We start from the raw sequence: 27,388 nt of genomic DNA on the forward strand, positions 1-27,388 counted from the left end.
GAGCAGCTCACTAGTATTAAATATATCTGGTCATGAGCTGACAATTTGAATCAAGTACATTAGAGAAAGGAATTTTATGCCCTGTTTACGTTCCCCTCTAAGTGAATTTATAACAGACAAAGTGTTTCAGCAGGAATGTAACACTGAAGAATACATTTGGGAACAAAGAAAGTGAACCAGGTGAGAATAGAATTATTTGCAAAAAACCAAGTGCATTTGTTCCTTTGAATCATCCTACAGTAGATGTGTCTGCACAGTATGTGATAGAAAAGTGGCACAATTAAGAATAGAAGGAAAGGGCAAACATTTTCAAAATCTAAGCTTCAATGAACAAGTGGCACTGACTGAGCTGCAGAAGAGAAGAGATTCTGTAGTGAAGGCAGCCGATAAAGGAGGAGCCATAGTGGTTTTAGACTGGAATACGAGAAAAGAAAATGGGAGAGATGATGGGTAACCGAACTACATATTGGATAATAAATCGAAGAGACGTGAACAAAATAATCATGAATGTGTATGAAACTATATGATAAATTGATGAACAGGACTATCACAAAGGAATTATTTGACTATTTTGATATACAACATCCTTTAATACCAAATATTAATGGACTACCTAAAGTCCATAAAAATTTAACAGATCCACCTATACAGCCCATCGTAAATGGGGGAGGCTGGATCATGGAACAGATTCCTATATATGAAGAGGGTGAACTAGAGAGATTATTACCCTATGCTGGAACGGTGATAAAGGATTCAGCGGAATTTCTAAAGCAACTGTATGATGAAATGGTTAAAGGTCTGATAATGGCCACCTTAGATGTCAATATTTTATTCACGAATATTCCAAATGAATATGGAATTGAAGCTGTTAAGATTGTTTGGAAATAGACATAAGATGGTGGATAACATCAATTTAACATGCAGCCTTAGAAGTAGTGGTATGCAACAATGTGTTTACATTTGATGAAACCTACTACTGGCAAAAAATGGGAGTGGCCATGAAGACCCCATGTGCCAACAGTTATGCGAATATAGTGTTGGCACAATGGGAGGATGAATGGAATACAGACCCAAGGAACAACTGGAATAAGAACATAGTTCTATACAGACGGTTCGTTGAGGACATCTTTATTTTATAGGACAGGGATGAGAGTTCATTAAAGGAGTTTAAAATCTACTTAACCAGTACCACATCTTTTTTGAAATTTGATATGAACTTATCTAAAGATGTGACTCATTTTTTGGACATTCAATTAAATCTGGATGAATGTACTGGTAATGACACATCTATGCATAGGAAATCAACATGGTGTAATCATATGCTCCATAGATCTAGCATGCATCCCAAGCATATTTTCTGTAGCAGAAAATTAGACAATTTGCATCTCTATGTACGAAAGAGACAGATTTTATTAGAGAACGAACAAAACTTGTGGATGATTTTGCAGAGAGAGGATACAAAAAGGAAGACCTCATCAAAAGATCCTCCAATGTGCGAATTGGGAACGGTAGACCGCATCATACAGCATGAATTAATGAAGTAAATGAAAATAGAGAGAGGATAAATTAAGATTTTCCCTAACATATAGTAGTGATAACTCTTGACATCTGTAAAATAATTAAGAAAAATTGGTCGATTCTTACATCTGTTGAAAAATTAAGGGGGATTGTAGGAGAAGCACCCAGTTTCTCTTTTAAGAGCAGAGAAAATCTGAAAAGAATACGGTTATCAGCAACAATCAACTAGAAAGGATGAAATTATGACCAGTGCTAAAAAGGAACGTATAAATGTGGCTTCTGTAAAGCCTGCTCCTATGTTAATAAAGTTGGAGATACGTTTATTCATCCAAACATGTGTTTAAAGGTTTCGTAAACTGTAAAAGCAAAAATATAATATATGTGACTCAGTGCTCATGTTGTCAGGCATTCTATGTAGGCAAAATGAACAAGATGTTCAAAGAACAAATTTTAAGGCATAACTCTGATATAAAAAAGAAACAAATGCCTTGTTTGGACACATTAAAATGAATGCAGGTAATTCATTTAAATTCATGGCTCTAGCGAGAGTAATTGAAACTTTAAGAGGAGGTGATATAGTAAATCATACAGAGATGGAAGAAAGTAAATGGATTACGGACTTACAGTCTAATCGGAAACTTGGTTTAAATGAAATTGTGCCCATTAAACCAATTCTTAAAGGACGAGCACCAAGGAAATGAAAACACAAAAAGGTACAACTATAAGGGATCTTTGATTGGCAGCTTACGTATGTACTTAGAACTGATGAAACTATTACTTAAGCTGGAAGTACACTGGCTTTATAGGATTTGAAAAAGGTGGAAACCGAAAGCGCTTATCCTTTCTATAATTGTCAGTTTGTTTTTAAACTTGATTTTATATTAAAGTGGATTTTATAACTTTACTTATGACACTTGGCTTTGGTAGCAGCTTGTCTCTCATTTAAATTTTTGTTCGCTAGCGTTACGAACTGCTTTTGGTGGTGAAAGCTTTACTGTGGGTTTTTTTTTATAATGCTAAAAAGTGATAAAAATATGAATAAGTAAATAAAGCTTAAAAAACCTCCTCTTATAAAACCTCAACAAAATAAATATAGGTAAAATGATAAAACATCACACCAAAAAAACATATGTGCAGAAAAAAAATATATGATAAAATGCAACTTATTCAGAAATATGTTTTCAAAACGCGGATACCCAGCTAACTTATTAGAAGATTTCAGGTAAAACGTGCAGCAGGTTATTTTCAACCTATTCTATGCAATTCTCACTTGGTTACACCAGATACAGTAAAACGAGGGCACTTAAGTGGTATTATACAACGACCCCCCCCCCATTAATATTTCAAAATGTGCACACTGATTGGTCAGCGTGCCCGTTGTAAATTAGACTTATACTAACGGAAAAAGGTCCGGTCACCTGGACTTTTTCCATTAGTATAAGCCCCCCCCCCCGTGTTCGACAGCAATGGAGAACGGAAGAGCTCCGTTGCTGTTATCTCGCAAAAAAAAAAAAAAAGGCAACAGAGATCTTGCTGTCGCACTATGTTAAACTCGCAAAGCGAGATACCTTTTAAAAAGCAACAGAGATATTCCTTTCTCTGTTGCTTCCACACAGCTCTGATGTATTACGTAACCATAAGCATGCGCAGTACATCAGAATTGCCGAAGAATACTGGATAGCTGCGGAAGGGCAGCAAGGAGGCATTATACAATGCCATTATTTAAGAAAAGTATTTTTTTCTTAAATAATGTCATTGTATAATAGCAATAACCCACTTCTGGGTGTGGGTAATGCTGGATTTACCCACAGTTGGTGTGGTTTGGTCACGAGGGCAAAGCCCGAGTGGCCAAATATAGACAACCGTGGGTAAATCCAGCATTACCCATACCCAGGCGTGGGTTATTGTTTAAATATTTTGCCACAGGAGATGAATTATTCTCTAACTTTTTCTACCCCTTTTACCATGGATGCTTTCGCTATAGTTTTAATTAAGAATTGGTGCCTAATTAAGAACGACACCCTTATTGGTCCCACTGTGGAGGAAACACCTAGAATTATATTTAGAAGGGGACAGAACTTGAAATCCCTATTGGAGATTAAAAGAAACCCTACCACTAGGTGACCAGGAATGATTAAATGTGAGGCCTGTCCCTATATTTACTATCCAAGGAAGTAAATATAAGTGTAGAAATAAATACAACTGTAATTCCAAAAGTGTTGTATACCTGGCCATATGTCATCATGTCCCAGCTTTTATGTAGGAAAACTGACCGAAAACTAAGGGAAAAAAATGTACGAACACTTAGGAAAGGAAAAATCGAAAATGCCTTAGCAAAACACCCTAAATTCAGGTCACCCTTTCTTATTCAGGGTCATTGACCAAGTACAGCTAGGAGAAAGAGGTGGCCCATTGTCACTAATCTTGGAGCAACTTGAATTATTTTGGAAAATTAGGTTGGATGCCTGTACACAACCCAGCATAAATCACCTCTGCTCCATTCTATGTACACTGAAACTTAAAATTTGACACGATAAAATGAACCCTGGGAGCAACGTCAAATATATTTAATAACTGGCATGCTGTTTATATTATATATATTTATTTTTTTTCAGTGTGATCTTTTACCATTTCTACCTATATTTATTTTGTTGAGATTTTATGAGAGGAGGTTCTTTACGATTTATTTACTTATTTGTATTTTTATCATCACTTTTTAGCATCATGGGATTTTTTAGGGATAATGTGAATCTAAGTTGGATCATGCAACTGAATTGGGAGTATTTAAATGATTTGAATAATGTTTTGACCTTGTCTGATGAAGTTTGGTTACTTAACTGAATGAAGGCACTTGCTTTGTTTTTAAGAAAGCAGTGTTTTGTCAAGCCATGCTGGTGCGGTTCCTTTTTACGTAAACTGGCATCCTGTTATAATAAAATCTCCTACTTTGCTACCAGCTCAAAGTCTACCTCCCACCACTGCGACTCCTTACACTGCCTGAACTGGCTTGAACTCCCCAATTACCTCTCTTATATCCAACTATCCACTGCTCATAAACTCATTTTCAACCCATCCCAATGCCCCTCCCTCTCCTTCATCCTTACTATGCACCTTCCAGATCAAACCCTCAGATCCAATAATCAAAACCTCCTTGAGGTATACAAACCTTTGCGTACCTCAGGGCAACTTTATCTTTCTCCCTAGCACGAAAATGGAACTCACTTCCTCCCCAACTTAGAACTACACAAAATCTTTCCTTTTTAAAACTTGCTCCACTCGTATCTCTCAACTACATGGGTGTGCTCCTGCTCTCACCCCTCCCAACTTCCAACCTACCACTCCTTCCACTCCCTCTCTCTTCTCCTTCAAGCCTTCCCCCAACTCACATTTTTCTCACCTTTTACGATCTCCACCTTTCACACCCTAACTTATGTAGGCAACTGCCTGCCACCCAATATATCATGCATACTATCGTTCTCTCGCTCTTCATGGTCTAGTACTACTTTATGTTACATCAATTATCTCACGGTTACTACTGTAGCTAAACTTATTGTTCTGTTAATTTGTATTGCACTGCGTAGTAGATACTGCTGAGTTTGTTTTTGTACTATACTGCATTAAAGGACAACCGCACCCACAGACTCAAAAAAAACATGTTTATTTCATCATGGTTTGGTGTTTCCTACATTTTATCACCACTCCGGGACTATTTAGAGCTTTTTAGATATTTTACCCGCAATTTCTGACTGACCACATGGGGTCTGGCATCTTGAAAGACTGTTTAGTCTGCCTGTATCCCAGAATGCATTGTCTCCAAAAAAGCTGCATCAGATCTGCCACATTTTCCCTAAAGTTCCTGTCATTCCACTGGTTTTACAGGCATTCACTGCTGTGTTATTTTATCCTTTTTCAATGGCCACTTCAAAACACAAGCAGTCCAAATGCTACAGAACAGAATTGAAAAGTGCATTTTATTGCTCTTTCTTCTTAGAAATACTAACTTGATTTCTTTTGTAAAGGCTGAAATCTAGTTCTTCAAGGTATCTCCCCTCCCCTCCCCCTTCACACATACCTTCCCTAGCTGTCAAAGAGGGTCTAAGGGTAATTTGACCAATTATCTGCATGTGATTGACAGCTCACAGCAGGTGACCAGACTAATGTACTGTTTTCTTGTCAGCCTTTCCTTACAGTGGGAGATTTTTTTGTTGCACTCCTCCTGTCAAATTTAGAACCAAACTCCACAGCACTGGGAATAATCACAGTTTTGCAAACCATCAAACTTCCACTTATTTTTCCTTCCCGTTTTGTTAAATAGCTAACAAAATGATGCACTACAAACACAAAATATTTCACAGACTTGCATATCAGCACCCACGTCTTTTTTTTTTTTTTTCTTTTTTTATAAGAAAATGACGGTATTGCATACTTCTTGTAATCTGGTGCATTGTTGTCAATTGTGACATACATCTGCTGCTTATGTAAAAACATGCAATTAAATGTCTACGCATGGTCATTGCAAATGTATCAGGCAGGGATTACATCACTTTGGGGGAGGAAATGTCCCAGTAGCTACAGCAAGAGCTCTGGCAGATGTGACATTTCAGAGCCAGCTAGAGGCTTTTCAACTTGGTTTTCAAACTGAAAGTAAAACAGTACAGAAAGGTAGGAAGCTTAACAGGGAAAACAGTTGAGTGGATTAGTTTTTAAAGCTGCATGGGTGATTTTTCGAGGTGGTATCAACGAACAGGGACTAAAAGAGACAGCAGGTTGAGCAATCTGCTTTAATTTCCCGTTGTTGTCCTTTAACTATTCATATGTATTGCAGATATTTCTGAATATATGTACATTGGAGCTTTTCGGCCTGGGCCTCCATTGAAAAAGGACTCCTCTTGGCCCAATGGACTTTCCTGGTCAACAAACGGAAAATAAACAAAAATAAATAAATAAATCTTTAATATTACTTAAAAAAATGAAATATCCGACTATCCTGTGGGATTCAATAAAGGCTTAATTAAATGCGTTACAAGCTGGTATATTGGTAAAACAAGAGAAACTGTACACACTACTTATACTTATGTTAAATCTCCAAATGACATAATTGAACTTAAAATACAAAATAAGTTGAAATTCTAAATCCTAAAGTAAGAAACTTGGAAAAACAAAATTTCAGGCATATTCAGTAAACCCTTTAAGCTTGCATAAACTTGCTCTTAGATCAAAAGAAAATGAATAAACTAAATCATATCAAAGACATTACAACGTAAATAAAGAAATAACAGATATTAATGGTATTCTTGAGGGTTTTAAAACATTTCATGAAAATACAAATAACCTAGACAATGATTTAGCTGAAACTTTTCAAACAGAAAGTATAAATAATAAAATAAATTTTGAAAGACCATTCAGTTCAATAGAAACAAAAGATCAAATAAAAAAAAAAAGTTAAAAAAATAAGGCGCTGGGCTTAAATGGTCTTATACCACAACTATATACAATACTACCAAATGAGATGATGTAGTTAAACACTGCTGAAGTCCCCCAGCATGGAAATATTCCTTTACATCATCCATTTTAAAAGATAAGGATCCTAGAAAGTGATCATCATACAGACCCATTTCACTTCTAAATGTGGACTATAAGATGTTCATGTCCATTTTATCCAACATAATTAATCTACTTTATACCTAAACCAACAATCATCAAACTGGGTTTATTTTAAATAGCCAAGTACAGGATAATACTACAAAAATGCATACAAAAATATCTATCATTAATCTTGATTGAGATAAGGCTTTTGACTCTATTACTTGGTCATACCTGCTTAAAGTGTATAACTTTTCACCTGAGCCAATTGCATTAAATTTCTAAGTTACACAACAACTCTTGTGCTTATGTTAAAACAGAAGAAAAAAGAACCTTTTGGCTTATCTCAGTTAAGGCTCACCACAACGGAACAATATTCAGCAGAATAATTAGCAGTGGAGTTTTATGGTGTTGAGTTGCCAGCCTAGTGCCCAAACTTCCCCAGAAAACACACACACACACACACACACACACACACACACACACACACACACACACACACAGAGCCAATTCAGAGTATCCAATACACCTTCAGCATGTCTTTGGGATGTGGGTGGAAACTGAAGAACCTGGAGGAAACCCATGTGACTAGAGAGAGGACATGCAGACTCCGCAAAGAAGGTACCCAGTCAAACCAGAGAACCTCTTGCTGTGAGGTGGCAAAGCTAATCACTACACCACCGAGGTCACCCAATGTTACAATTCTCTGTACTTGTTCTTCCTATTTTTGCTGAAGTTGCAACTAATTTTTTTTTACTGTATTACTAAAGAATATGGCTGCTACAGAACATCTCTCATTTTCCAAATGTTCTTTCCTTCCTATAGTTTCTCGGTTTGTAATCTTTCATTTGTTAAAAATCTTGCCTCTTCTAAATGTAATTACATCTACATCACATGTGTTACAACACTCCAAATTCCCTATTCTTCCTACTATATTCTTAATGTTATTCACATTTACTGAAAGCACTCAAAAAAAGTTTCATTTTCCCTTTCTTTAAATTCATGGTTTTATATGTTACTTTCAAAGCTAACTAGTGGACTTGCTTCTTAATAGGTCATTCTAAGCCTAACCAATTTCCCTCCCAAAGGTGAGAGAAACACTGCATCTAGTGTCTGTGAGTCAAACACCTTAACCATTATCAATCACCTAGTCATTGGCTGTATACATATACATGTTCTTTTTTCATCCAATTTCTTTCCTTTTTTCTTCTGCACTTAACCCTTTAAATTCTCTGTCTTTTACCAACATAAATTGGGAGGTAGTAAAAAGGTAAGAGTTAAGTCTTCACTTACTGTAGAACCTTCTTGTATGTTCTATTAATTTTTTCTCATTTAATTTTCTTCTCTTTCTAGTACTTTAAAAAAAATTTGTTCATTTTCTTCCCTTTTTCCTTACTATTTTTTTCTGCAATCCATCCATAAACGTCCAATTTATTTATGTTTTGGGTTGTCCCCAGTATTTTACGAACCCCCCTATTCCCCTCCACATTCTACATTTTTAACAATACCAATCCACCAATCCATAAAGCCCTTTACCATAAACATCTGCAGTGTCCAGAACTTCTTTACATAAAGTTTTCATTGTCCTAAGTCTCTTACCCCCTCTGATCAAAACTGTACATTCATTTTTTTTCTCCCTGTTAAATGCTTTAAATCACAAAGACTATGGGCTACAGTCCCCCCCCCATACTCTCCCAAAAACATTTTGCACTGAAAAGACACACAGTCTCAAAATAGGTCACGAAACGCCTCAGTTAACAATAAATGCTCTTACCTCATGTGCTTTTACACCCAAAGAAGCTATTAAATTGTCCCACACTTCACACCGGTCAATCTATCTTTACTTTGAATCCTTGCCATGTACTTCCATTTTTCATTTTCTTCTGCCTTCTTTTCTGCTGCTCCCCTTTTGCTTCTTCTACTTTCTCTGCATGTGTTTTTTTTCAATCTCACAACCGTTCAGGTGTCTGTCTCTGCAGCCTCCTTTTGTATTTGCTCCATAATGTCCCACCAAGAAACATCTCCCATTTTCTGGCTCACTCCGCATCACCATTTCTTTAAGCAAATCATCTCGCAATACTATGAACTGGAGGCCTGTAATTACACATCCATCATTTGGTTAGTCATCTCCATGAAACAGATTTTTTCAAACATCTCCTCAGACTCTTGCACACATTTTCTGGTCTCAATATTTGCTTTCTCCTCCATTTCTCTCACCGCTCCATTATCTCCTCCTCTCCCCATCCCCTCACTGTTTCTCTGGGCCACCTCTTTGACCGGAATGGAAACGAAGTGCTCCTGCAATAATGGGTTCCACTCAGAACAATGGCAAGTAGGGGAAGTTCCCTAGAGTCCTGGCAAATTTTCTCCTAGTTAGTATGCATACCACCTCATATCTCCCATGAAAGAGGTCATTGGGCTAGTGAAATTACCTAGTCAACATCTTACTCTGACCCTATCCCCCCTTACATTTAACATCACAATAAATATATCAGCAAAGCAGTTCTGCCATTGCACTGACACCATTACTACATCCATTCCTTATATGGCCAAATCAAATAAATGTCCTACAATCCTCACACTTGCAGGACTCAGAGTGTCTGTTATACAGATGCCGCAAGAGTTCTAAACTTTCAATGTGACTTTATAAACTGTAAAATAATTCTGAATGTTAAGTTTATGCTATCTGCCTGTGCAAATACAATAATATGGTGTTTTTCTCATCAGATCTCTGCAGGACATTTCCCAGTTGTACATTACCATAATCAAAATCAAGCAAACAAACTAACCAAACAAATACATAAAAGCACTGCACAGCTCTTAACCTTCCAGCTCCAAATTGTGGAATACTACTTTGCATAATGTGGAATAAATTAACAAAATGCGGAAGACTTAATGTCAATTAGAAAACAAAACTTAATTAAAATGCATCACTTTAGAAGTTCTTTGCATCAATATGATTCAGTATTACTTGCAGCTATTATTTAAAAAAAAAAATCAGCAATATGGAAATGATTTTACGTCGCAAAATGATGAATGTTCATTACAAAAACACTTGCATGAACAGGTGCCAAAACAATATCAGATTTGCTATGTTAAGTTTACAAACAGAAGAATCAGCAGAAACTTCTAAATGTTCTTGTTCAAATTCCGGACAAAGCAAAAAATGGGGAGGGGGATGGGGGCTATGTCAAATTCACTTTAAAAGTTAATAAAAGTAGGTTTTGTATTAGCATCAAAGAGCGAGTCTAATGCCTGGCATTCTGCATTAGTATCAAAGAGCGAGTCTAATGCCTGGCATTCTTGACTGACTACAATACACACCAGTTTATCCAGAAACAAGAAAAACCTACGAAGGACAAGACAAAAATAGGATGCATAACTTTCCCTGAATTTGCAGAATGTGGCTAAGTAGTATGCAGAGCTTTCACCCATATGCATATATTACACAATATAGACATACACACAAATATATTATATGCGTGTGTGTATGATGTAGATATTACACACACATACAATACATAGAGAAATCTTAATGTGATTGGATGCGATGCATACCAACTACACACACAGTCCACACTTCTTTTGTTGCTTTGAAAAATGATACTGTACATCCCAGTTAGCATATGCTGCCCTAATTTGCTCTCCTCCCGTCCTACTCCCATCCAGCCACCTTGCCCTCTTTTATAATCACAAACTCTTACACAAGTTACACACACACACACACACACACACACAGTTTGCCCAAAAATCAAGCTGAATACATATTACTGTAATTAACCAACAGAAAACACTTTTTTTCCATAATGCATTTTGTGAAACTGTAATGCTTCTACTGACTGTATTTCTTCACTAGAGTCAAAAGTCAGGCATGTCCTGCAAAATTCTGGACATGTGAAAGAATACAATATACTTTCATTTGATTCTGTTACTTAACAGAGACCTCTTTGTGGTTTATAAGAACATTTATGAGCCAAATGTAAGTCATTAACATCCTCAAAATTAGGTTTGCTTCCCCCCCCCCCCAACAAAAAGTTTTCCCACTGCAGATAGCATCTCTGGGGGGAGCTCTGAAATCAGATTACAAGGCAACATAATAAACAACAGACCAACTAACCCAGTGATGGCGATCCTACGACATTGTCAAAGGTGACATGCCACAACAATTGTGTGACACCAGCGTTCAAACACCTGAGTTACCAAAGAAACTGAATAAAATAGGTGATCCTCCACTTAAAGGTGCAGTATTTTAAGCCTAAATATCAGAACGCATATTGCTTTCCCTATTGTAAGTCACTTATTTTTCTTTTACAATACATAGCAGACTGTATTTTTTCAATAAATGAATATTTAAAGAATTGGCTCACTTTTGTTCAGGGGGTGATGTGCCAGCTGAGTCATGGTAGGCATTTTCCCAATTTTTCACAAACTGAGCCCAAAAGGTTCGCCATCACTTGAACTAACCTATTCACAAAACACAGGCAGTCTAGAAACAAAGGCATTTCTAGGCAGAATCAAATTAAATAAGTCACAAATTATACAAGGTCTATGAACCGCTGTAAATGACTTGCCAGGAAACCACTATTTTTTTTAGTATGCTTCTGCTGTTGTTGACCACCTTGGAATCCAGACAAGACTGCCCTGGCTAGTCACAGATTACTATAAACAGAATCCACTCTATATATATATATAAAAAATCAGGAGAATAGTACAATTATTTCAGCTTAAGATGAATTCTATGTACACCCCACTGTCACCTGTTCATGGCAAATTAACAAATTTAGTGAAACTAACTAGCATTAAAAAGTTGGATGAACTGCAACTTTTGCTGCTGTTTCACATTGTGAGTTTTTGTCAGGGTCCTAGTGACAGTACTACTTTCAGTACATCTTCTTAGACAAAGTGCAGTGCATACCATTCCCAATGTCCTTGGACCAGTCATGCTGGGTAATCATTTGCTAGAGTGGAAGGGTCTTAGATCATATGCAGCTGCAGAAGGACCTGAACTGAAGAATAAATAGTGTAACAGGAAACATAAGATTGAACTGTTTATGTACAGTGAAACCAGGAAATAAATAGAGATATCTAATACAGCTCTACAAATAGGTTCATAGGTTGGTACTAGGCCATCAGCCCTAGGGCCTATACAAGCCTAGCCATAACAATTCCCTGGCTATTTCTTCCCACACTATTTACTTCCCTGGACCCCTGTCTAGCAGGGCGACTGACGTGATCCCCGGGGTGAATTTCATTTCTCCCATCCAATCGCACTCTGCTCCACATGTATGAGCAATCTATTCCAGATTCTGGGGAGTCTCTGGGTCAGGAACCTATCCCTCCAGCATGTTTCGTTTATTGTGATGACAAGGTTTGGATCCCTGGAGCGTGTGGCTCGGAGGGATTGGGATTTCTTTAAGTGTAGCATGTCCAACAGCTCTGGGTTTGACTTGGCCTTGTATGTTAAGCAGAGATCGCCTCCGAGTAGACGATATGAGACAGGGTATAGCTGGAGTTTAAGGCGGTCAGTATAGGACATCTGCTTTAGGCCCGTGATTCTTTTAGTGAGGTATTTCTGAGGCCTTTCCAGTTGTTGCAGATGTCTTGAGAGGTACATACCAAACGGGGCGTTGTATTCTATAATGGGTCTATTGAGGGACGAGTACAGTGGGACAATGACCTCCTTTTTTCTGGATAAAAAGCCCTTAGTGATGAGGTGTGCCACATAGAAGGATTTCCTGACTGCTGTGGCGATGTGGTTATCGAAGGCGAGACCACTGTCCACCTGTGTCCCCAAGTCTCTTATCACACTTTCGGTGTTTAGTGTACTGCCACCTATATGGTAATTCTCGGATACATGTTTTTTCCCCAAAGGGGGTAACTATACATTTCTTGGCATTGAGCTTGAGCCCATGGCTCTGGCACCAAGCATCTGTTTCTGTAAGGCCCTTTTGTAGAGTATCCACATCATTTGGGGATTCAATAATGGCTCCCAGTTTGCAGTCATCTGCAAACTTTGTTAGCCAGAGTCCCTTAGTGTTGGCCTGTACTTCAGAGAAGTAGATGCCAAACAAGAGCGGTCGCAGGACTGAACCCTGAGGTACTCCACTTGTCTGGAGCTGGATTTGGAGTCTGCTACTTTTACAGTGTGGGTTCTATCACTAAGCCAGTTAGCAACCCATTGGGTTTACCCTTGTCCATGGCTCTGGAGACTGATTCGAAGAAGTCAATCAGGTTCAGGACGAACCCAAACTGGGTGGGGTCCAGTGTTTGAAGGTTGCCAATGTCTTTGTTTATAAGTTCCATGATAATACGCTCCATGGCCTTGCAGATGAGGCTTGTCAGACTGATGGGACGGTAGTTTCTGGGATCCAAGGTGGATCCCCCCTAGTGGAGTGGGATAACTGTAGCTCTGCGCCACTCAGTGGGCACGAAACCTGAGGTGAGGCTATGATTAAACATGACACTTAGGTGAGGTGTGCCAGTTCATATTGTAGTGCATGTAGTACACAGCCCGAGATGTCATCTGGTCCCATGGATGTTGTATTCTTAGCTTTGGAGAGTGTGTTTTTTACCTGTGTGGCCATTATTACCGGAATTTGGCAATCTTCCGGTATTGAGATGGGCCATTTAGGGGGTGAGAGAGGGTGAAGGTGGCACTGAATCGATCTGCCAGGATATTGGCAATATCCTTGGGATCAGTATATTTAATGCCAAATACACACACACACACACACACACACACACACACACACACAAAAACATCACTAACAACTGAAGTATTTGCTGCAGCACAAAGTGAAATCCAACATCATCTGGAACAAATAGATGGCCCAATCTGCTTTAAAAAGAAACACAAAGCTGCCTTGTGAGAATACTACTGATCACTGCAAGGTCCTTCAAAAGACACCCAGCAACAGAGAATTCTTTAATTAGTTCCTCCTCATGGACTAGGGCATTTTAATGCTTACAAGACAGCAAGGTTAACTGAAGGAATAACTGAATATCTAAAGAAGGGCGTCTCTGCACAGCACAAACTATGGAGGATGTGTCTTGGACTACACAGCTGAACAAACAATGGGTGCCTCTGCAAAACTTGAAGAAAGCTGCAATACAGTGAGACTAAATTTCTTAAAAAATGGCTAACTACACAGCTATCAGGCAGAACAGGAATCGGAAAAAATGTTAAATATGTACTTCCCGATACCTGAATGATAGTTTTGAGTGGTGGGATCATCATGTAAGGGAAGAACAGACATTAGAAAAAAGAAAACAAGTAATTTTATCCCTTAGTTGTCCTTTACGAAATACTCAGGTGTAACAAAAGGGCTAATCAAGATGAGAAAGTAAACCATGAAAAACAATATACATTGTGCGTGTGCATGTGTGTGTGAGAGAGAGAGAGAGACACACTAATATCATCACTTTTCCAATCATAACCAGCTTGTACTTTTGTGAGATGAATGTCAGGAAATTCACCTGAAGAGTGAAGCTTGAGAGGAGAATTTTGGCATCAACGTGAAAGAACACACAAAAGGTTATGATCGGTCCTCGATCCTAACTGTTTGTAGTACATGATGCTTTGTGTGCTCCTTGTACCACCACTTAAAGGAAAAAAAAGTGTAGCAGTGCGAAGTGTTTTACTGGCTTTTGTCTTTGAAAGATGGCAAAGCACTTGGTGTACAACAGATTTGCTTCCTGTGTTCTGATTAAGGTGAAAGCTCTTGGAAATTAAACTATACTTGTTTATTTAGTTGTGCTGTTTCCAGTCTGTTCATTTCAGTTGTGGTCTGTTGGAGGAGTCTGGTGTGTTTCCTTTGATACTGGAGTCTCACCTTACATTGGGCAACGTATGGTACGAGTGGTTACTTGTCATAGAAACATGAGGAAGAAACAAAAGGCAATAAGTGTGACAAAATGAAACAACTTTTAAAAGCCAGTTTACCTTCTGTTGCATTTCTTTACAGGGCAGAACCACCTCCAAGAGCAAGATCCAAACTTAAAAGCACTTACGGGTGCTTAAGCATCCCTATGAAAGCATCCCCAGGTGTCGTTAAGATTGGGTCTTTTGCTAGGGATGTACTTAATCCATGACTTCAAAACATAAATCACTGCCCTCCACACACTGCACGTGTTTTTATATACTTATATGTGACTAAAGCATTTTGTTGGGGTAAAACAAAAAGCACAGAAGACAACTGTCAAATGACCGAATGTAATCTGTATGGTTAAGGTTGGGGGCAAAGTCAGGGATAAGGCTAGCTCATACAGATAGAGGAGAAAGGGGCTTCAACCCCCCGCACATCACTTTGTGTGCTAATCCTGTCCCTAACCCTATACCTTAAAGAAACCCACTTTTTCCCCTAACAGTACCACTACACAAGATAACACCATCTCCGTTTTGTAACTGAAGTTCAGATATACTGCTTTGCTTTTTTTTGTTTTTTTTAATGAGAAATATTCAATATTTTGTGATTTGCTTTTACTAGTAGTTCTGTGTTATGGGCAGACTTTTTTTTTAAATCCCTAAGAAATGCCCACCTTTGCGAGCTAAACCGTCATTAAGGTGTAGTACAAAGGAAGTCAATATTGCACTGATCAGGACCCCACTGAAAAGTAAAGTGGAGAAAAAGCATTCACACGACTGCTACCTGGAATCACATCATTTTTGTTTTATTTTTTGTACTATGAAAGAATCCTTATGCAAGCACAGTAGCAACGAAGCTAGCCGCATGTACTATTGGGACAATGGTTAGTCTTTTCATGCAGCAGTATCACAAATTACAAACAAATGAATACTACACACAAAATCTATACTGTCTAATGCCAAGCACAGTGGATTGTTTTTAACTTTATTATACAGTGGATATAAAAAGTGTACACACCCCTGTTAAAATGCCAGGTTTTTGTGATAAAAAATTACACACCTGCCATCAGTTAGTTCACGTAAACTTTCAGCATGTCTTGGATTAAAGTATAGAAAAACGGACAGGTAAACTTTCAGCATGTCTTGGATTAAAGTATAGAAAAACGGGCAGGTATCATCTGCACAGAATCAAGTAAGTTATTTTTATTACACTTTTGTTAATCCTCCACCAGGAAAAGCACTGATTGGTAGGCAGGAACGAAAAAAGCTAAGTGGCTAAAGACCACCCTCACCCCCCTTACAAAGTATCATACGAGTTGTAACAACAGTTGATGTGTACACATGCCAAGACTCATTTTTCCAAAGACTCTACACTATGCATTATCTATTACACTGTTAAAACTCCCTGATATTTACACGATGATTCAAAGTACTCACAAGCATTTGATGCATTAACCCCTCCAAACTGAAATTTGCTGCACTCCTTGTAGGGGGGGGGGGGGACTTCTCAGGGAATGCCTTTTGCATACAAACACAAAACATTAAGAAGTGGTTCTGAAGGATGGCAAGCTTGCCTCACATCCCATCTCTAATTCCAAGGGCCAAGGTCATGCCACCTCTCAGATGGGCACAACACAAACATTTTTCTGCAAGACAGAGAAAATTCAAATTTGAGGAGTGGGGACCTATTTCACCTTTTTCTCTAGGTGCATCCCTTATCTCCAACCCCTTACCACTATCAATTTCCTTCTACCAGAGGGTTATTCATTCTTTCCTTGACCACTGCATCCATTAATAGCATAGGGGAATCCCTAAACTCCTCCAGAGATTAATAATACCACCATATAGACTTTCATACAAGTTTTATCCGTGAGAGCTATGCCAGAAAGTAACCACACAGGCAGCCACAGAATATTGATTACTTTCTTCCCACCTGACCCCCTCCCCCAGTCTGAAATGCAGAAAGTCCACCATATCACCCTAGAGATTCAAGTCAAATGCAGCTTCTGTGCATGTGTAGCTCTGGGACTGTACATATCTTGGCCTGAATCTTACACGCTAAAACTTTTGGCAGGACTGTACGTCAACCATGTGCCTGGTCAGGCAGCTTATTCCTCCTGCTACCAAAACAAGACAGGCCAACATCTTCCTCTGACACTTGCTTTCCCAGCCCAACTGCTTCAGTCCCCCTGACCATGACTAAATTACAAGTTATTTGCCACGCTGTCAGGGCTTTATCCTTCAGCACTACAGAACCTGACATTAACACTGTACACAACAGCTTTGCAACTTCTTGCGCAAATACCTACCTGATCATTCACTTTTGATCCTGGCCACTGCACACACACAGATGTATTTATAAATAAAATTCTTCATTAATGTAAGCATAATTTTAAAGATGTGGGAACTGGCTACATATTTTGTTGAAATCTGGGTTTACCGAAATCTGTAGCTCGATAAAGCACAACCATTCACTGCCAATATAAACATGAAAATGGGTTAACTATATAGTAGCAAGGAGTTAGGTGCTTGACCAACCGTAAATTTCACTGAGATTAACCATTGTGAAAGAAAAAGACGTCGCACCTGACAGAGACAAATACACATATAACTGCAATTTACCATTAATTTACTACCATCACATTTGTAATGTAGAACTTATTTTAATAGGGGATGACGTAAAGAACAGCTAACAAGAATGTCATCGAAAAAATAGGCGGGTTGCTGCTGCAAAGTTGCTTTACCAACTCTCCCAAAAATGCTCCTGAGGCGAAGACGAAAGCGTAATAACGCTTTTAGAATTTTTTTTAAAGAAACCTTAACAATATTAAGATGACAATGACTTTCGGTGGTTAGAATCAAGTCGTACTTACAAAATTTAAACCCACCAATACCAAACTCTTACTAATACGTTGCACTTATTTTCTATATATCAATTACTATTGTCATCCTTCCTCTTATCTAAAAAAAATGTACGTTTCTGCTATTACTTAACTCAAACATGCAGGGGGGGACTGTTACACTATGGACTAAAAACCACAGCTAACAGATGAGGGCCTAAAAATAGCAAGGACATAACACCAGAAAACAAGAAAGATACCTACGTTCCAACCCTTATTCATACAGCTTCGGCAATACCAGTGATGACAATTATAATACAAAATACCTACAGCATTTTAAATAAAAATCAACAGTAAGAATACCAGCTGCCAAAAAAAATCTACAAACCAGTTTATAAGTCAAAACAGTCACCCCAATTTCAGCCTTTGATGACGTCAATTAAAAGAGCCGGCAAAAGATCAAGTCATCCATCCATCAGACAGGCACTAAGACCTTCCTGATTTTGAAGGAATTCTACCATAGGTCTATTTCTGGAAAATATGGCAGCTTCTATAGTTAAATATATTGTACAGCCTTTCTTAAGATCCTCACGGACGGTTTCGGAGCTGCGAGCTTTTGGGCTGGTTCCTGCAAGAGCTTTTGCGTTGCAAGGTGGTCAGACAAACGAGAAGGTTACTCACACTGGACAGGTATTTTCTTTGCAAGTCACCTTTTTGGAGGTGTCGTGCAGGTTATCTAAAACGCAGTAAAGGATAGTAGAAGCGCTAATGTTTAGCATTAGTAACTGAAGGTTCATTGTTATGTACCAAATAAATGCCTGCATTTTGTTTGTTGTAATGCTCTAACATATTTACACGTCTGAGTTAGCAGAGGGAGAGTTGGTGATTTCCAGCTCTTTGTAGTGCTGAGCTAACGTGTCTTCCTTGGAATTATGAATGATAAACAAGTTTTGTTATAGTACAGTAGCTAATTATTGTTGAGGCTTCTGTGCAGAAGATGTTTTTTTTTTCTTCTGTCACGTTTCAAGTAGCAGTGATTTCAACAGCGGAATAGGTGTAGCTCAGTGTACATGTATTACAGGCTATCGTTTATGTTTGGACAACATTTGTATTCTTTGACCTTCAGAAGTCTTGATTGCCCGGATCTCTCTGTCCTGTCTTTATACAAGAGACAGCTGGCCTGATTGTTATGTGCCTGCTCTATTAAAGTAAATGTTATTATGGATGATGTTACGATTGATGTGTTATTGTAGACCATTTGTTGTTTCTCCGATTAGTTTCAGTGTTATTGACGCTGCTAATCTTACGAGCACATTTGTATACCATATGCCATGCTTATCCCCATATCTGTCTCGTTAGCATATACAATTATAAACTCAATATCCAAAATCCTGTTTCTCAGGGCTTCTTGTGTGTTTTGAGCACTCTAACTTAGTACTGTGCATGCAATAATATTAAATAATCCTTATGTGTGGTTTCTTCCGTCTGTCATATCTGGAGAATTTAGTAGGGTTATTTATAGAAGATGTTGTTATAGCTTTTGAGACTGTTGTAGGTATGACCATTACTTTTTTTTTTTTTCTTTTCAGAATCCCGATTTTTATTGCAGCTGGACAGTTGTGACTGTTCTGGTTGATTATCTTTGTGTAACATTATTCCTGTCTCCCTTTATTTTATATTGTTTAATTTCTCAAATAATGCATCATATTATTTTGCTGTTTCATGCATACCATAGTATATTAAGTTGTACTAATGTATATTATACTGATATTTTGCAGTGTTGTGCATGTTATATTTAGTTGTACCTGTGATGCATTTATTATTATTATTTTATTTTACAACACCCTGTTTGCTTGTATATCCTTTAAAACTATTAGTGGAGCTTTTCTTCCCAGGCCTTCACTGAAAAGGGGTTCTAATGCCCAGACGGACCTTCTTGGTAAACGGATGAAAACATATAATAAATGAAACTTTTCAGTGCCTCTGTGTTTTATCCACTTTTTCGTTAACATGACTGGACACTACGCATATTTGAATCCCCATTCATGCTGAAAGAGTTCAAAAATACTCTTGATTGGCTGTTTACCTTTTTATTTTAAGGAACGTTTTATTGCAGTCGATTAAAACTGGTTGTGGGTTTATACAGTTTCAGTAACTGTGCAGGGCTGCAGCAGAGTACTGAGACAGGAACCTTTTGAATACATACTGTTTCATCAGGTCATGGAATCATAGGAAATTACCAAGCTAACAGCCTAGAGCCTTTTTAAGCCCAGCCATTCTGGATTGGACACTCTAAATTGGTGGTCGGTGTGAGTGTGTGGTGTTGAAGAGCTACCGCAGCAGGGCTAGCCGCTAGCCTCTTGGTGGTGTAAACCTTGGATCTAGATGATTGTCACTGTTGCAGTAACACCCCGACATTATGTGTAGTAAAAAAAAAAAAAAATTGGGTTGTGGATGGATGGCTTCATGCCCTAGTATTCCCAAATGTCAACGCCGAACGGACTAGAACGACTTTTGTATATGCCTGTACCGTAGGGCATCTACAAACTGCCTATTAAGGGCCACAGGTGACAAGCTAAGGGTGAGTTTGCAGTTTCCCATCCATTGGTCCAAACTGCGTTTAATAGGCTTAGGGAAGAGTTCTGTTTCAATTGAATGAGGAGTCTGCCCCAGAGAAGGGGAAATCTGTGATGCATGTACTTGTCCCTTCAACATGTTTTTAGTCTGTAGGAGACCTGAGTAGAGGGACTGGGTTTTGAGGTGGTCCACATAGGACCTATTATTTACACCCTGTATTCTTTTAGTGAGGAACCTCTGTGGCCACTCCAGCTGTTATACATGTTGAAGGGTGCATTGTACTTGATTACTGGTCTAATGAGGACTGAGTATAGTGGGCTTTTGATCCTCTTAGGTCTGGATGCCATACCCCTACTTATAAATTGTGCCATGTAGAAGGATTTTCTCACTACCATAGACACTTTGTGATTTAAAGTTCAGGTTGCTCACAACCTGCTTTCCCCAAGTCCCTTACCACTGAATCTACTCTGAGTGCTGTAATTTGCAGGGGCAGTCATCTTCCCAGGAAGTATAAGTATGCATTTTTTTTTGCATTGCGTTTTTGTTTGTGGTTTGTGTTTGACTCTCTTGGAGGTTATCTGCATCTTTGAGGGATTCCGTAATTGCACCCAGGTTGTAGTCATCAGCAAATATGGTCAGCCAGAAGCCCTCTACATTTAGCTTAACTTCAGGGAAGTATATTCCAAACAGGAGAGGTGTCAGTACCAAGCCTTTTGTGACACCACTAGTAACATGCCTGTTGGTGGAGGTGGATTTCCCCTCCCTAACTTTGTGTCTTATCTGTGATCCATTGGGTGACCTAGGGATTTATACCTTGAGTTATTGTGTCAAATGCCTTTGTCATGTCATAAGCAGTATGTGCAGTTTTGCCCTCATCCATGACCCTACTGACATTCTTGAAGTCCAACAAGTTTAGTAGGCATAACCTGTCCTTGATGAAACTTAACTGTGATGGGTCCAGTGTTTGAATATTTCCTATGTCTTAGGATTATCGTTGTTGATCAGGTCAGTCTATGGCTTTGCATGTAAATTTAATCAAATTTATGGGACTGTAGTTCCATGGGTCTGTTGATGGTCCACCTGTGTGTAGAGGGAAAGACCATTGCAGTCTTCCATTCCCTAAGGATGGAGCCTGTTCTGGAGGCTTCAGTTGAAAAGAGAATCTAGTGGGCCTAACAGGTCAGGTCATGTTTCAAGCTATTTAGGAGGCATCCTGAGATATTGGTACCCATTGATGCAGTGTTTTTTTTAGTACAGTGAGGATCTGTTATGTAATGATAGTGGCGGGAGAAATGTTAGAGGGTATTTCCTGTAAGGGAACTGGAGTTAACAAAGAAGCTAAGAAAGAAGTTGGCAATAGAAAGAATAGGACATCGGAGGTATGCTGCCAACTACTGAAAAGTGACTCTGTAAGTGGCACAAAGAAACTGTATCAGGTTGGAAGACAAAGATAAAGATGATAGTCAGACAATGCCAGCAACAATCTGCTCACCAGTCCACAGGACATCAAAGGCAGATGGAAGGCGTATTTCCAGCAGCTTCTGAATGAAGAAAACCCCACAGAAGCTGTACTGCCCCAGAAATAGCCTACAATGAGAGGAGAAGAAGAGGAGCCCACCCTAGAAAAGTAAGAATAGCACCAAGGAAAATGAAGTCCAGGAAAGCAGCAGGCTCAGATGAGGTCACAGCAGATATGATAAAGATGCTGGGTGAGATGGGGGAGAAATGGCTCCTGAGGGTACTAATTGCAGTGTGAAGAGAAAGGCGTATCCCAGATGATTGGAGAATAAGCATACTTGTGCCAGTGTACAAGAACAAAGGGGACATCCACAACTATGGGCAGTACAGAGGCATCAAATTACTATCACATTGCATGAAAGTTCTGGAGAGGGTGATTGATAAACGGATACGCAGAATAGTAGAATGTAAGATGGGAGATGAACAGTTCGGATTCAGATCAGGATGCAGCACAATTGACCCGATGTTTGCACTGAGACAGATACTTGAGAAGAGGAGAGAGTCAAACTGGGCTTTCCTAGACTTGGAGAAAGCATATGACAAGGTCCCAAGAAAGCTGATCTGGGCAGTACTGCGGTGGTTTGAAGTCCCAGAAACATTGATAGAATTAGTACAGGCTATGTACAAGGACCCAGTGACTCAAGTACGAACAGTGTTTGGCCTCACTGAGGGGTTCCCAGTGGGAGTGGGTGTACACCAGGGTTCAGCTCTGAGCCCACTGCTGTTCATACTGGTAATGGACTACATCAGCAAACGGGTTGGAGGGGTCAGAGCAACAAAGCTGCTGTATGCAGACGATGTGGCAGTACAGGCAGACTCTGATCTAGAACTTCAGCAAAGGATAGGAGAATGGAATGCAAATCTGAAGGCACATGGGATGAAACTAAGCACAGATAAGACAGTGGTAATGGCAGCAGATTGGGGAAATCAGAAGAAGCTGGGAATAGAGATAGATGGGAAGATAGTGGAACAGGTAAACAGCTTCAAGTATCTGGGAGGGGTGGTTGAGGAGAAGGGTAGTCTGAATGAAGAGGTCAAAGCTATGCCAGTTAGCTGCAGCCCCTCTGATTCTAGAGTATCAGGTGTAGTCTATGACATAAGAATGCCAAAGAAGCTGAAAAGTAAGATGTACAAGACAGTGGTGCGACCAGTACTACTGTATGGTACAGAAACCTGGGCAGTAAAGGCAGACCAGTTGAAGAAGCTAGAGGTGATTGAAATGAAGTGTCTGAGAAAGGCGGTAGGATGCACACTGCGGGACAGGTGAAGAAATGAGGACATAAGAGCAGAAGCCAAAGTAGCTCCAATTGCAGAAAAGATCAAAGAGAACAGATTCCGATGGTATGGGCACGTGTGTAGAAAAGCAGAAGACAATCTGGTGAGGGAAATTTGGGACAGACAGGAAGAAGGTAAGAGGAAGCGAGGGCTTCCAGCAAAGAGGTGGATGGATTGTGTGAAAGAAGATCTGCGACAGTCAGGCATGAGTGTTGAAGAAGGCATGAGAGTGGCACTGAATCGAGAGAGTTGGCGACAGTTAATACAATACCCCGACCCCATGTAAATGGGGAAAAGGGGGGTGATGATGATGACATGGTTTCTGTAAACTTCCGCATAGGCCACCGTGTTCTCTGAGTTTGGGGAATTGGAATTTAGCTGTGCCATCGCTTAATAGGAAGAAGTTCACCTTGGAAAGTTCTCAAAGCTTCTAGAATATGCTGGAGTTTTTATCAAGGGTGACTGCTTTGTGATGTGACCTCACCAGTAAGGACATTACACAAGGAGGAGGGGTGCAGCATTTCCTCATATTTGTGAGTACCAGATCCAGGATACTTGTACCCATAGTAGGTGTGCAGATTTAGATGTTCCAGGGGTGTTTGCATTGATGAAATCCAGGCATCTTTGAGCCTGCATATTAGTGGTTGTGTATGTATCCCAGTATATAGTGGTTTAGTTGAAATCCCTCATAAATATGGTGTTGGGCTGAATTGTGAGTGACTCCAGTACCTTTAAGTATGTGGTATGATTATCCTTGGTCATAGATGGGGATCATTATTTATCAAGGTTATGTATCGGTGTCAAAGTAAGCTTTATTGTCATTTAGAACCACGCACATGTTTCCTAAACAAAATATAGTCCCATCAGGTCAGTTCTTGAGATTACAAAGGAAAGTGAAACAAGTAGAGGAATAAACATAACTAACAAATACAGTACTGCTCATAATACATGCAAGAAAGATTAGAGACCTTTACCAGCACTCGTATATGAAAAGAATGCCCTCCCCTGAGTTAAATTAACTATCCTATTTAAGGTAATACAAAACAATATGTAAATATTGCACTTACATGGAATGTACGCAAGTATATATTGCACAAATAAGAATTGACTGTGTCCAGACTCCTGGGACTAGTGCCTGAGTTTAGAAGTCTTATCACTGTAGGGTAGAAACTGTTACTGAATCTTGTAGTCCTGCAGCTGATGCCGTGATATCTCCTGCTTGATGCCAGATGCTTAAACCGTTCATGTGTAGAATGCATGTTGTCCTGTAATATTTTGGTGGACTTTCGGATGCCTCTTGCAGAATAAAGGTGTTGTATCGATGGAAGACTGGATCTGTTACATTATCTACAACCTTCACCACTCTTTGTAGTGCCTTCCTTTCTGGAACTTGCAGCTTCCAAACCACACTACGAAGTTGGAGGTGAGGATGCTCTATATTGCACTTCTATAGAAGTTGGAGAGAATATGAGGAGGAAGATTAGTTTTTTTTCAGCCGCCTTAAAAAGTAGAGGCATTGTTGAGCTTTCTGGACCAGTTTGTAGACGTTTCCTGACCACGAGAGAACCTCTGATATGTGTACACCCAAGAATTTCATACTCTTAACCCTCTGCATGCACTCACCATTAATTCTAACAGCTAGGTGATTTGTTCTCCTTTTCCTGAAGTCTATGATAATTTCTTTGGTCTTGCTTACATTCAGGTCAGTGTTCCCCTTGCACCAACTTATCAGAGATGCTACCTCCTCTCTGTACTCCCTTTCATCATCCTTTGTGATGAGCCCAACGACTGTGCTGTCATTAGCAAATTTGATTATATGGTTGGACTTCGCTTAGCATAGCAGTCGTGGGTCACGATGGTGAGGAACAGTGGGCTGAGAATACATCCCTGTGGACCCCTGGTATTAATCATGATGCACTTTAATGTGTTCTTACCTGAACACACCCTCTGTTGTCTCTGTCAGGAAGTTCAGGATCCAGTTACAGAGATGTTTACTGATTCTTAAATGTGCCAGTTTTTCTGTCAGCTGCATTGGTACCACTGTTTTAAATGTAGAGCTGAAGTCAATGAACAGCATCCTCATGTAGTTGTCTCTGCTCTCTAAATGCTCAAGGGAGATGTGTAGTGCTGCTGATATGGCATCATCTGTAGATCAGTTAGCTCTGTATGCAAACTGAAGAGGATCAAAATCTGGAGGTAGGCATGATGAAACATGCTTTTTGATCAGCAGCTCTAAGCATTTCATAACAGAGGATGTCAGAGTGACTGGTCTGTATTTGTTAGGGCTGGAGGGAATGTTTTTCTTGGATAGTGGGATGATGTTAGTTTCCTTGTAGCATGATGTTACTTTTGCCATGGCAAGAGAGGTGTTTATGCACAATGCTCAAGGAAATATTTCAGCACAGCCTTTTAACACCTTGCCCAGTATGTTGTCTGGCCCAGCAACCTTCCTGAGGTTCACTCTCCTTGGCTCTGTTCTGAGGCTGAGTACTGCATCCTTCTCATCAGTGGGCAGCTTTAGTGCCAGTCTGTTTCTTTCCTCAAATCTACCAAAGAAGATGTTCAAACTGTCCAGGAATTCACTGCTGTCCTCACACTGTGCTGACCTGATTTTGTAGTCCGTGATCTGTATGCCTTGCCATAGTCTTTTTGCATCCTTCATGTCTTTAAAGTGGCTCTGTACCTGCCTGCCGTGCTCCCTCTTAGCATCCTTTTTACCCCTCCTCAGATTACCTCTTGTTACACTTGGGGCTGCTTTGTCCTTAGCCCTGTAAGCTGCGTTTCTCTCCTTCTTCAGAAGCTCATATACTTTAGGGGTGAGCCATGGCTTCTGGTTAGCTCTAATAGTAATACTGTTGATATTTGTTACCCCATCAACACAGTTTGAAATGTATGCCATCACTACTTCAGTGTATTCATCAGTACTCAGATGCTGATTCACTGTGGCTGCCTCCTTGAACATATCCCATTTGGTTCTCTCAAAGCAGTCTTGGAGGGCTTCCATAGCCCCCTGATTTGTTTCTTTGCGGGTTTCTCTCTAACCAGTGCAGGTTTGTAAGCTGGCAATAGCAATATGGTATAATGGTCAGAGTTACCCATTTGTGGAAGTTGCACTGCCTTGTAAGCTTTCTTTAAGTTTATGTACACCTTGTCCAGAATATTATCACCCCTTTTAGGAACGTCCACATACTGATGGTAGTGTGGGAGTACTTCTCTCAGATCTGCTTTATTAAAGTCACCAGGTGCCACAGTTTTATTAAAGTCACCAGGTGCCACATGTACAAAGTCAGGATATTTGCAGCTCACCCATGCGATTGCATAGTTTTTATTTAGAGTCTCAGTGGTATTAGCACTAGGTGGGATATACACTACTTTTACACTGACCCCATTCAGCTCCCTAGGCAAGTAAACTGGTGCACATTTTATGGACAGAAACTCTTTTGTCACAGCCGTGTGATACTATGATCTCACAGTTGCTCACCATCTTTTGTTAACATAAATGCAGATTCCACCTTCTCTGGCCTTTCCACACAGTGTATATTTTCTGTCTGCACAAAACAACATACAATTCTGTTTATTGCACTATTATTTACTTGTCATGCTGCCACGGCTCAGTAATCAAAAGTAAGTATTTCTCACCTTGTTCTTCCATCTTGCTATCCAGTGATCTCACATTAGCTAGCAGTATAGTTGGTAGTACAGGCCTGTAGGGCATTGCTTTTAACTTCACATCAACACCTGCTCTGCAACCTCTTTTCTTTGTTCTTTGACATCTTTCTTTTTTTCTTGTCTTGTGTGGTAGCTGGTCTAAATGTGTGGAAGGCATTCTAGCCTTGTACTGCTGGGTTGCCTTCTGTGGCTTTAAATCATGCCTCAGTAACTGCAAAGATATCAACATTCTCCAGGGTGAGGAGCGCTTTCAGGGAGTGGAGCTTCTTGAGTCTCCTAGCATTAAGCAGAAACATGTTTAGTTTATATTTCATAGAATTTACTATGTTGGAAGGTTTATCAGATTGGCATTGCCTAAAAAAGGCTTTATAGAGGTGGATAATATTTTGACCAATATCCAAAAGCCTAGTGGAGACGGGTGCAAACTATCCTTGGCAAAGTAGTGTGGTCTGTAGATCATGTCCTCCCAAGCTGACAAATGTCAGATCACCTTAGAATGACACTAGTAAAGAAGTCAATTGTTAGTCAGTCCTCTTTTTATATT

At 39.5% G+C, this 27,388-nt stretch overlaps 2 protein-coding genes across 3 annotated transcripts in view; one reads left to right on the forward strand and one right to left on the reverse strand.

Moving 5' to 3' along the window:
- Positions 1–18,269, reverse strand: part of MRPL36 (mitochondrial ribosomal protein L36) — a 37,407-nt gene extending 19,138 nt beyond the window's left edge. Inside the window, exons 1-2 of one of the 2 annotated variants that reach the window (XM_044065087.1) lie at positions 18,194–18,269; positions 8,876–9,195 (exon numbers count right to left, since the gene is read on the reverse strand). In XM_044065087.1, the coding sequence (XP_043921022.1) occupies positions 8,876–8,880 (5 nt within the window). In that variant the 5' untranslated portion in view covers positions 8,881–9,195; positions 18,194–18,269. Of the gene's footprint in view, positions 1–8,875; positions 9,196–18,069 lie in introns of both variants that reach the window. The other variant, XM_044065086.1, reaches the window with a different exon arrangement.
- Positions 18,244–27,388, forward strand: part of LOC122796526 (NADH dehydrogenase [ubiquinone] iron-sulfur protein 6, mitochondrial-like) — a 166,976-nt gene continuing 157,831 nt past the window's right edge. Inside the window, exon 1 of the mRNA XM_044065085.1 lies at positions 18,244–18,495. Coding sequence (XP_043921020.1) covers positions 18,346–18,495 — 150 coding nt within the window. The 5' untranslated portion in view covers positions 18,244–18,345. The remainder of the gene's footprint in view (positions 18,496–27,388) is intronic.

This window comes from Protopterus annectens, chromosome 3.part0 (genome assembly GCF_019279795.1).
Source record: "Protopterus annectens isolate FY-2018-M chromosome 3.part0, PAN1.0, whole genome shotgun sequence".
Lineage (NCBI taxonomy): Eukaryota > Metazoa > Chordata > Ceratodontiformes > Protopteridae > Protopterus > Protopterus annectens.